The sequence below is a fragment of the Pteropus vampyrus genome, unplaced genomic scaffold, assembly GCF_000151845.1.
Source record: "Pteropus vampyrus isolate Shadow unplaced genomic scaffold, Pvam_2.0 Scaffold1, whole genome shotgun sequence".
Taxonomy (NCBI): domain Eukaryota; kingdom Metazoa; phylum Chordata; class Mammalia; order Chiroptera; family Pteropodidae; genus Pteropus; species Pteropus vampyrus.
Genome location: NW_011888782.1, coordinates 25,515,311 through 25,527,780, shown reverse-complemented (window position 1 = coordinate 25,527,780; position 12,470 = coordinate 25,515,311). Strand labels below are relative to the sequence as shown.

Below are 12,470 nucleotides of genomic sequence, written 5' to 3'. Positions count from 1 at the left end.
AGTAGAATAGCTGAATCATATGGTAGTTCTATTAATTTTTTGAGAACTCTCCATGCTGTCTTCCAGACTGGCTGTACCAATTTACATTTCCACCTACAGTGTACAGGGTTCCCTTTTGCCCACATACTCTCCAACACTTGTTGTTTCTTGTCCTTTTGGTGATAGCCATTCTAACAGGTGTGTGATGATACCTCATTGGGGTTTTGATTTGCATTTCCCTAATAATTAGTGAAATTGAACATATTTTCATGTGCCTGTTGGCCATCTGTATGTCTTTGGAAAAATGTTCAGTTCTTCTGCCCATGGTTAAAATTGAGTTGTTTGTTCTTTTGCTGTTGAGTTGTATGAATTCTTTATATATTTTATATGTTAACCCCTTGTCAGATGTATGATTTGCAAATATCTTCTCCCATTTAGTAGGTTGCCTTTTCATTTTGACAATGATTTCCTCTTCTGTACAGAAGCTTTTTAGGTCGATGTGGTCACATTCGTTTTTGCTTTTGTTTCCCTTGCATTTGGAGTCATATCCATGAAAACATCACCAAGACCAATGTCAAGGAGCTTACCATCTATCTATGTGTTCTTCTTAGAATTTTATGGTTTCAGGTCTTATGTTCAAGTTAAGTAAATTTTTCGTATGGTGTAAAATATAATCTAGTTTATTCTTTTGCATGTAGCTGTCCAATTTTCCTAACACCATTGCTTGAAGAGACTTTGCTTTTTCCATTGTATGTTCTTGGCTCTTTTGTCATAAATTAATTGTCCATATATGTGCAGGTTTATTTCTGGGCTCTGGATTCTGTTTAACTGATCTGTGTGTCTGTTTTTATGCCAATACCATATTGTTTTGATTACTATAGCTTTGTAGTATAGTTTGAAATCAGAGAGTGTGACACCTCCAGCTTTATTCTTCTTTTTCAAGATTGCTTCGGCTATTTAGGATTTTTTGTGTTTCCATATAAATTTTAGAATTATTTGTCCTAGTTCTGTGAAAAAAAATGACATTGGAATTTTGATAGGGATTGCATTGAATCTGCAGACTGATTTGAGTAGTATGGACATTTTAACAATATTAATTCTTCCAATCCATGAGCATGGAATATCCTACCATTTATTTGTATTTTCTTCAATTTATTTTTTCAGCGTTTTATAGTTTTCATTGTACAGGTCTTTCACCTCTTTGTTAAATTTATACCTAAGTATTTTCTTTTTGACAAAATTGTAAATGGGATTATTTTCTTATTTATTTTCTGATAGTTCATTATTAGTGTATAGAAATGCCACAGACTTCTGTACATTAATTTTGTATCCTATTACTTTACTGAATTTATTTGTTAGTCCTCATGGTTTTTTGGTGGAGTCTTTAGGGTATTCTACATATTATCATGTTATCTGCAAATAGTGACAATTTTATTTCTTCCTTTCTCATTTGGATGCCTTTTGCTTCTTTCTCTTGCCCAGTTGCTGTGGCTAGGAGTTCCAACACTATGTTGAATAAAAGTGGCAAGAGTGGGCATCCTTGTCTTGTTCTTGATCTTAGAGGAAAAGCTTTCAGCTTTTCACGTTGAATATGATATTAACTGTGGGTTTGTCATATATGGCCTTTGTTATGTTGAAGTATGTTCTCTTCTATACCCACTTTGTTGAGAGTTTTTATCATAAATGGATAAAAACTTTCTTTTTCTGCATCTATCGAGATGACCATATGATTTTTATTCTTCATTTTGTTTATGTAGTGTATCATGTTGATTGACTTGCAGATGTTGAACCTTCCTTGCATCCCTGAAATAAATCCACTCGATCATGTTATATGATCCTTAAATGCACTGTGGAATTGGTTTGCTAATATTTTATTGGGGATTCTTGCATCTGTGTTCATAAGGGTATTGGCCTGTAATTTTCTTTTTTTGCGTGCGTGGTGTCCTTGTCTAAATTTGGTATCAGGGTAATGCTGACCTTGTAAAATGAGTTCAGTTTTTTGAAAGAGTTTGAAAAGGATATGAACTAAATCTTTGAATGGTAGAAGTCACAAATGAAGCTGTCGGGTCCTGGACTTTTGTTTGTTGAGAGTTTCTTTGAGAGTTGATTCAATCTCCTTATTAGTAACTGATCTTTTCAGATTTTCTTTTGTTTGTATCTAATTTGTTTGTATCTAATTGTTTGTAGTAATCTCTTATGAACCTATGTATTTTTGTAGTATTAGTTGTAACTTCTCTTTCATTTCTGATTTTGTTTATTTGAGCCTGCTCTGTTTTTTCCCCTTGGTTAGTATAACTAAAGATTTGTCAATTTTATTTTTTCAAATAACCAGCTCTTAGTTTCATTGATGTTTTCTATTTTCTTTTTAGTCTCTATTTTATTTATTTCCTTCTGTCTGCTAACTGTGGGCTTTGTTTGTTTTTCTTTTTCTAAGGTGTAAAGTTAGATTTTTTGTTTGAGATTTTCTTCATTTTTTGAGGTAAGACTTCTTGCTATGAACTTCCCTCTTACAACTACTTTTGCTGCATTGCTTAGATTTTGGTGTGTTGTATTTCTGTTTTTATTTCTGTAGATATTTTTGGATTTCTTCTTTGTATGGATTGTTCTATATATATCTATTAAGTCCATCTGATCTAATATGTTGTTTAAAGTCGTTGTTTCCTTATTGATTTTCTGTCTGGATGATCAAGCTCTTGATGTAAGTAGAGCATTAAAGTCCCTTATTATTATTGTATAGTTGTTAATTTCTCCCTTTAGATCTGTTAATATCTCTTTTGTATATTTTGTTGCTCCTGTGTTAGGTGCATATAAACTTTAAAATCTTTTTGCTAGATTGATCCCTTTATCATTATGTGGTGCCCTTTTTTGTCTTTTATGCAGCGTTTGTTTTAAAGTCTATTTTATCTGATACAAATATAGCTACCCCAGCTTTCTTTTCCTTTCTATTTCCATAGAATACCTTTTTTCTTTTTGAATTTTTATGAGCTTATTTGAGTCAAACAGAGAATATGACTGGAAGCAAGAACTCAACAGACTGAGAAAAATGCTTCCTACGTGGACTATCTTTCACTATCCCTTTATTTTCAGTCTCTGTGTGTCTTTACTTCTGAAGTGCCATGTTGGAGGGTAGGGCTATGGTCTGGCTGTAACATGCGTCAGCTGTAACATGCATCAGCTGTAGCCTGGAGGTGGGCAGAGTTCTCAGGGCATATGCCCATTTGTGCTAACAGGTTAGGAGAGTTCCAAAATGGTGTCTGCCAGCTCCAACATTAATAAGATAGTATGAGATTACAGAAATGGTGCCCTCCAGTGTCTCCATTCCCACGGAAAGTCCCAACAGTTTTCTGTCTCTCCGGCTTTAAAATTACTAAGTGGGTTTTCTTCATATATGGTCTAGGCGCTTTTCAAACTGATGTTTTTGTGCTGTTTCCAGGGCAAGTGAGTTTGCACACAGGTTCTCTGTTCCTTACAGTTGTGTGGATTTTCTGGACATAATCCCTGTTGGTTTTCAAAGCCAGGTGTTTTGTGCAAGATATCTCTTCTGTGCAAGATATAACATTTGGGGTACCTGATGTGGGGCACAAACCCTCACTTTTCAGGGAAAATTTCTATATTTTGGGGACCCCTAACAAGTGCGGATCTCTGTGTCTGGGGTGTGTATTTTTTGCGAGACCATGTCTCTGCCTCCCATCTTTATGCTGCTCTTTATCTTTTGTTGTAGAGAATTTGTTCATCCAATTTTCAGGTCTTTTTCAGAAGAAATTTTTTCATATATAGTTGTAGATTTGTTATGTCCGTGGGAGGAGGTTGGTCAGGATCTTCCTATACTGCCATCTTGAACTTCTAAATAACCATTTGTATGAACAGGACAAACAAACAGAGACTCATGGACATGAAATATAGACTAGTGGTTACCAGAGGACTATAGAGTAGTGGTTACTAGTGGGATGGAAGAGGAGAGGGGAAGTAGATGAGGTAAAGGGGGTCAAATATAGGGGGGAAAGGGGAGGATGAAGTGGGTAAAGGGGATCAAATATATGGTAGCTGAAGGAAACTGGACTTTGGGTGGTAAATACACAGTAGAATATACAGATGTCAAATGATAATGTACACCTGAAAATTAGATAATTGTATTAACCAATGTTACCCCAATAAACTTAAAATAAAAATAAAATAATATCCATTTTTAGATGTAAGAAATTGCCATCTTTCTCTTAATTTCTTGGAAAAGTGTTATTGTGTTCAAGGTGGCCAAGTTCATCTCTTTTTTTTTTTCTTCTGATGCTCTAATTTATATGCATTTTATTTCTCTGAATTGGGAGCCATAATGATACACTAGTCCAAACTTTTTAATGTTGTGTCATAAATACCAAGGAGTTTGTGCTGCCTGAAATTTATAGAAAGATACTACCTGAGTGAAACATCAAGGGTACCATCCAAGAAGATTGGTGAAACTTTTTACTAGGTTTTAGAAATTTTTGTGATTATTATTTCATAATAATCATAAGTTTGAGAACTGCAAGATTTTACTTTTTATATTTTAGTCTTAAGTTACAGGATTCAAAGATTTTGGTGGGTGATGATTTAGGAATATGTAGAAAATGGGAAGTTTACTTAGAAATCACGATGCAGGGATGAAAGGAATTGTGTACCTCTGGCTGGATTTCATCAGCATTCGAATCTACATACCTCCATGTATCATTGTTAATATGTCATCTGAGTATGGTTCTTTAACAGTAAAGAATTATCAGTAACTGAAAACCACTTGTTTTTTGGCCTTTCTCCTAACCTCTTTTCCATTCATAATTAGCATTTCTTTACTGTGTATGCTAAGAATTGTAAAACTAATGTGGAGTTGGGTAGTGATGATAAAAGCAGGTGATACCTCTACTGTGATTTTCTTTGGTGTTTTAATTCAAATCAGAAAAAAGTTTGTTTTTGGCAATCATACTTCACTCACCCTCCTTCCTGCTGAGTAGCTTGGCTATGATATTTAGTTATTTTGATTCAAGTTGTTCTAGATTATATAGTAATTAGCTTGTCAGCTATTTAATAGGCATGTTTTCTCCAAGTTGGCTTCTTGCCTGTTCTTGAAGCAACCAAACCTTCTTTTCTTTGAACATAGAAACAAAATTGAATAAAATGATTGTTTGCCAATATTATATATAATTAGGCTCATAAGCTTAACCTTAGATGTTTACAATTCTTAGAATGGTAGAACTTGAACCATAAAGGTCTTGAATAAGTTATATAGTCTACTCAATTAAGTTTTGTGAATATTTCTCTCTATATAAAATAAGATAATATGCTGTCACATCCTGTCATTAAGGTTTATGGTAATAAAATAGGCTCTATCCTTCAGTGAATGTGTGAATTGAGTCTTATTTGTCCTACACTTAATTTTCCTCAGACTTAGTCATTTGAATATCTTTCAGAATTTTACAGACTTCAATCATGTCCTCATTACCAGAGTAATTTCTTTTGATTCTACTTTCCTTACAAATTGTCCTCTTCCCCCAAGCCACCTCCACCTACAGTTTTTTTTTAATCACCTTTTTCTGGACAATCTCCAATTATAATATACTTTGCTTGAGACTTACTGACCAGAACAATACATGTTGTTCATGCATGGATTCATCATCAATGATTTGAGTTCTATTTCCAACATCCTCTGGTTTTTACCTGGCACTTTGTTTGTTGCTTTGGTTCTGGAAAAATTATCAAGAATAACAACTTTAGAATCGTTCAGGGTTTTTTGAAAAACAGTCTTCTGCCCTGTATCTCATTGCTTGGACCACGTCTTTCAGTATATTTTAGATTATTTTAAGGTAGCAGATTTTCTTATACTTGCCAGTATAGAAGTAGCTCTGTCACTTTTCTGCCCAATTATACAACCTTCAGATTTTCCTGTATTATTTTGTTATCACCTGGGCTTTTAAGCACTGAGAATTGCTTTAGAAATTTAGGAATATTCCTAAATATTGCTAAAATATTAGCATCATCAGTGAACTTGACAATTTCCCAGTATATATCATATTTGTAATTTATAACTCTATTAAATAAGACTGTTCCTAGAACTAGTGTTTCAACTTTACCATCCAGAGATTTACTTATTTATCCTTATACTTTTGTTTTTTATCTTCATCTATAACAGAACAATTTCCTTTCCCGCATACGTCTTAAGACCCATGTTGGAAATCTTTTAGGTACAACTTCATTTAGTTTCCAAAACTAAATTGTTTTCTCCCTAATTTTATATTTACTTTAAACATTAATCAAAATACTATGTTGGTAATATTAAGCTATTAGGAAAATCTTTTAGGAAGCAGTGGTTGCCTTAGAGACTCTTATGCGTTTCTTATCTTTTTTTTTTTTTTTCCTCTGTTGAATTACTGCATTGGTAATAAGAGCTCTTGGGAAGAAGTTCAGCTTTTGGCAATGTTTCTAAGTAGTTAAGTTTGATTTTAATTCTCATTTTTACATCAATGTTGTCAAAAGCCTGTTTTGTCTGACCTAAATTTAAACTTTTCAATTTCTGTTTCCCATTCTCTTATCCGTGCAATATCTCATCTCAGGAATTCTATACTTTCTAAAATGTCCAGGATTATAGCTAATCCATTCTAATATGTTGATGAGAAGATGCTTTCATTTCATCTGTAGCCAGAATTGACCATTTCCAAGCCTTCTCTTGATGATAATGATGATAATAGATAGCACTCTTTTGAGGGCCAGTCCTATTCTAAGCACTTCCCAGATATTCACTTAATTTCCACAGTAATCCAGTGAAGTAGATGCTATTATTATTTTCCCTTTTTGTACTTGAGAAAATTGAAGCAGAGAGAAATGAAGTAACTTGGCCAAAATCACACAGCTAAAAAGTGTTGAGTCAGGATTTAAATCAAGGAGTCAGTTCCAAATAACACTTTTAATCCTGTTATATATTTTAAATGACAGTATGTTTGGTATTATTTTCTAAATATGGAATACAAATATTTATCTTAAATTTTTCATCTTCACTATATCAGGCAAGAGGTGCACACAGAATGATAGATAAGAGGTATGTGGTGAGAGAAGCTCATTCGTGATACTAGGTTCCTTTTTAACAAAGAGTTCAGAGTATGCTCATTAGCTTCAGGAAGATAAAAGTGCCATTTATTCAATCATTCATCAAATATTTTTTCAGTGCCTAACAAGTGATAAAGCATTATTCTAGGTGCATGGAATATATCACTGACAAAAACAATAGACATTAGTTATTCATTATGTTAGAAAATCAGTGCTTTGGGAAAAAATAGAGCTTTGGGAATATAGGGGTGGGAGTGAATTAAAAGAAGGTGGCATTTGAGAAAAGACATGAAAAACATAAGGGAGTTAAGTGTATGGATACTTAGAGGAAAAATGCCCCGGCAGAGGGCACAGGCAGTACAAAGGCCCCAAGGTAGGACTGTGTGTGCTGTGTAAAAGGAATTCCATGGAAGCTACTGTGGCTGGAGCAGAATGAGTGAAGAGAAGGAAAAGAGATGGTAGGCGGGCAGGAGGAGATCCAGATACTGTAGGACCTTATAGGCTATTATAAAATCTCTGGTGTTTACTCTCAGCAAAATGAGGAGCCATATTTGATTTCCTATTATGCCAGCTACTATACTTGACTTTTTATAGATATTATTCCATATGCTTTTATTCAGAGCCTAGAAAGTTGATGCTTTTATCACTCATTTTACAGAACAAGGTACTAAAGTTTAGAGACAAAATAATTTGACCAAAGTAGTATAGCTTATATGTGAAAGAACCAGGATTCAACTCCAGATCATATTACTCTTAAAACCCATATACTTAATTAACTGTTATGCTACTTAAATTGCAGTTTGTGAGAAACATTTTGAATATATTATGGACAGCAGCTCAAAAATGGAACCAGTGAAGTCTGTGTTATTTTATAACATTATCTATATTTAAATATATTAAAACATTATATATTTTATTAGTTATAAGAGAATATCTTATATATTTAAGGATATTGACTTTCTGGGTCTTTTATCCCAGGTGGCATAGATATAGATGCATTTCAAGACCGTGAAGAAGGCCGCGCAGGGCTGGATGATAATGAAGAGGTTATGCGAGCACTGCTCATTCATGAGAAGAAAACTCCCTCTGCCATGGCAGGCTCAGTGGGGGCAGCTGCTCCTGTGACCACTGCTAATGGCAGCGACTCAGAGAGCGAGACCAGTGAGTCAGACGATGACTCCCCACCCCGTCCAGCAGCTGTGGGCGTACATCATCGGGAAGAGGATGAGGAAGACGATGAGTTTGAGGAAGTAGCAGATGACCCCATTGTCATGGTGGCTGGTCGTCCGTTCTCCTACAGTGAAGTGAGCCAGCGACCAGAGCTGGTGGCACAGATGACACCAGAGGAGAAGGAAGCATACATAGCAATGGGACAACGGATGTTTGAGGACCTCTTTGAGTGAGCTTTCCCTGCCTTTTCCTCCTTTCACTAATGCTCATTTCAAAAAGAAATTGCCTACCCTTGAAGGAAAGTATTTAAGTGGCTTTCTGCCTCTCTTTGATGTAAACCGACTGTTAATCTTGCACAAAAAATAATGGGAGACAAAGTTTGATTTTTATGCCAGAAACTTCCCAACAAGGTAGGTTGGCTACAAGCATTCCCTTCCCTGCTATTATTACAGTATTAATATTTTACTGTGTTTTCTTATCTAATCTCTTTCCTTTTCAAGGCATTGTTGCCCTTCTGAAATAAGTGAGGGAAGTCTATATTCTTTCTGTCGGCCCTCAGAAGCCCACTATGATAGGTACAATAATTCACTGATCACATTTTTAAAAATCTGTTCTGACCAAGCATTCTAAACATTTCCTTATATTGCTGCCAACCAAAGCAGCTTGCCAACAGCAAATCACTGATGAAGGAAAAAACAATCTTAAAACTTCAGACTGCCTCACAATTGAGAATAGAGTCAGTAAGTAATGGGATGAGGGAGAGTATGCAGAAGGGGGATGGATAGACCTAAATCTCATGATTAATATCTAAACCAAAATGTGTGTCTTTAGAACTGACCTGACTGATAGATTCTATTGTTTTGCTTACTGCTTTTCAGTTCGTGTGTTGGATGATAAAAACAGAGAGTGTACTTGGTAAACCCTTTGAAGAAATTAGAAAAAAACATGAACTTGGAACAGAGAGTCCACGTAAAGGGTTGGAGTGGAAAGCATTGGGAACAGTGCCTTTCAGAATTGCCTGAGCTTGCGCTGATTTGGAAATCTTTTATAGAAAGATGAGACTGGTCCCTTTCTTTTTCCATTCTTCTACAGTGCTTTAAATTGTTTAATGAGGCCATTCCAGCAGGAATTAGCACATAGCAATGGATTTCTCCTCTCTTTTCTCTCTCAACATCATTGAAAGCTTTCTTTGTCTCTTTTGATTGTTGTCAGACATGGTTTTTTAGAGTATATCCAGTATACTGTTGAGCATTGTAACCTCAAGGAACGTAGTTTATTTTTGGTTCTGGTATGTAGCATGGTATTAGTCCCTAAGGCAGAGCTTTAAAAGTAAGGAACTTCCATGTAAGAATCTATAACAATTGTATTTTTTGTAATGCTTTCCTTTGCATTGTAATTTTTAAGTATTTATCATTTTATAGTACATGCGTGAAGTTAAGATAGCTTTTAGAGTATCTGAGCCTTATGTGAAGTGATGTTTCATTTACCTGGGTTATATAAATGACTGAATATTGACAGCTCTATTTTATACTGACTGAAATGTGTTAATTTCCAGCTCTGTAACACCTTGGAGCATAATTAAAATGAATACTCTTCTCATTAAAAAAGTTTCAGACTTTTTTCTCTTATTAGTCCTATTTTAAATAATAGATGCAATTGTATGTGGACCAAACTTTTTCTGACAATAAGTTGCTTTAAGAATGAGTTTTATGTATATACCTGGTACACATGGGCTGTTCAGCTTTTAAACATTGTTTTTTAAACTTTCGTAGTTCTAGAATGAAGTTCATTTAAAGAAAATAGTGATCAGATGTTAAGTTTTAAAACTTAGTTTTGGGTAAAACTATCAGCTCTTTATTTCAATGAATAAATGTTCTCACTTTTTTCTTGAATCTAACTTGCATATTGTACTTCCTAAAACTAGCATTGTTTTTTTCTTTCCCATTATCTGCCAACTTCTTAAAGGATCATAGACTATTTACATCTTTATCTCCATCTTGCAGTCTGGATTTTGCCCTATTCCTGCACTGAAACAGTTTCCTCCAGTCCTAACTGACCAGCCTAACAGCCCTTTATTCCTCAATTTCTTTAACTGCTCTTCAGTATTTGATGCTATCAACCCATTCTCTCTCTTTGAAATGTTTTCATTTAGTACCTTAGCCATGACAATGTCCTTGTTCCCTTGTTCTCCTTACTTCATTGTCTGTTCCTTCTCAGTCTTCAGACTATACTTTTCCCCCTGCTGTACGTATGAGCATACCTCAAGGCCTAGTTCTTTTTTCCCTTCTTTGTGTGTGTATGTCTGCATGTACATGTATATGAGTTTATATTATGGAAAAACTTCAAAAGTGAAGACAAAAGTATAAGTAAGTGTATTCATTGCAACAGTGTTTGAAATTGAATAGATAGATGCATAGATATACTAAATATGGACTAATCAGGGATGAAATTATTTTCCCAAGAAACCATGTAGCTATTACAAAGAATGTACTGATAGGAAAAAATATTCGTAGTGTGTTAAGTATAGAAGGATTCCATTTTTCTACATGTGTGTACATGTAAAGAAAAAAGCTAATAAATGTATCTAGGTACCAACTTTTTAACATATGTTGACTCATTTAATTTTTATAACCTGTAAGGTAGATATATGTGTACAAAGATATATATATATATATATGTGTGTGTATATATGCGTGTGTGTGTGTGTATATATATATATATATATATATATATATATATGTATATATATAATTAGAGTTGAGAATTACAGTGGTCTTAATATGTTATAGTGGAAAAGATATTTCCATTTTGGAAAGAGAATTAAATGGACAAAAGGTCAATCCTGGTAGGATTAAAGAAATAGAATGACAAAAGGAAGCTTTTTATTAATGCTAGGATTATTAGGTGTGCCTTTTTAAAAAAATCTTGGATTTATCATTAAACGTCTATGAATTTATACTCAAAATTAATAGGAAAAATATAACTTAATGTATGAAATTTTATACATTACCTGTATTTTGATAATATATCTAATGACTCAATAGAGTTTGATATTACTTCATCAGACAGGTTTATGTCTGTTAAGTGGCATAGTATTCTGGTGAGAAAAGCCAGTTAGTGACAGAATGACCAAAAATGAGAGCCTCTGAAATTAGCAGCCTCTGAAGCTCTAGGCAGGTCAGACCCACACCCAAGATTGGTTGACACCTGTAGTCACAGTATCTGTTGACCTTAGGATGGCTGGAGTTGTTATCACCCACAGCCTATATAATAAGGGATGGTTGGTAACTTGTCTCTGAGTGAGGTTGGCTGTATTAGTATAACTCATATGTCAGCTTCCCAAGTGTCCTAACTTTTCCACTGTCCTTTCAGATTTAAATAGAACATTTTTTATCCTAACATCGTGGGATACTTCTTCAGTATCATTTTGTTTTTGGTGAGGGGCGGGATGGGATATGGAAGAGGCTGGTAGTTTGTATCCTCCTGCTCTGCCTTCTTGCTTCCCTGGCTTCTCCACCTTTTCTCTGTACCACCTATCCTGACTTCCAGAGTGCCATCAATGCAGGTCTGTGGAACAGCTTCATTGAAGTTTTTACATTACTGGGCAGGGGACAGGCAATGACAGGAATTTTTGTCTCAGCATTGCATCATCAAGGAATACAAGAGTAGATTGTATACGTCCTTGTTCTTAAGAAGTCTCTTCACCATTCTCACAGGTTTTATCTCAAGTACAATCTTGGCTTTAAACTAAAATTTCAGCTCCCTTTTTACTTCTCTTCATCAACCTTTTCTTTCCAAAGGCCTCAGAAAATTATAAATGTATTAGAGAAAATAACTTTTTTCTTTACTTTATCCCTAGTCCAAGTAGTGCCTTGAAAGCTCCTATAAAATCCAAAGTGGCCTATCAGGATATTTCCCAAACCAAGGAGCCATCATTTCCTCATGTCTAAAAGTCAGCATGGGAAGTCAACTGTGGCTTTAAAAGGAACTTCCTTCTCTTCACACTGTACTAAAAAATATTACTCATCATACTTTACTGTAAGTAAGGTCATGAATAAACAGCTCTGGCCCTTGGTGATCTATAACCTTGTATCTGGTGGAAAACTGCTTTCATTCTATCTGCTCTTGAAGTTAAAGGCTTTTTCTAATTTAGATGCCCCTTTTTTCTAAAACACCTTAAGGAATATTATGTTTAAATGATTAAAAGAAAATGTCCAATTTGGCATAGCCTGGTAGTCATGAAACTACCCTGACTA

General features: G+C 34.7%; 1 protein-coding gene across 6 annotated transcripts in view; it reads left to right on the top strand.

Moving 5' to 3' along the window:
- Positions 1–10,817, top strand: part of GTF2E1 (general transcription factor IIE subunit 1) — a 35,853-nt gene extending 25,036 nt beyond the window's left edge. For all 6 annotated transcript variants that reach the window (XM_011372599.2, XM_011372904.2, XM_011372830.2 and 3 more), the window contains one exon: positions 8,023–10,817. In XM_011372599.2, coding sequence (XP_011370901.1) covers positions 8,023–8,447 — 425 coding nt within the window. In that variant the 3' untranslated portion in view covers positions 8,448–10,817. The remainder of the gene's footprint in view (positions 1–8,022) is intronic.
- The last annotated feature ends 1,653 nt before the right edge of the window (positions 10,818–12,470 follow it).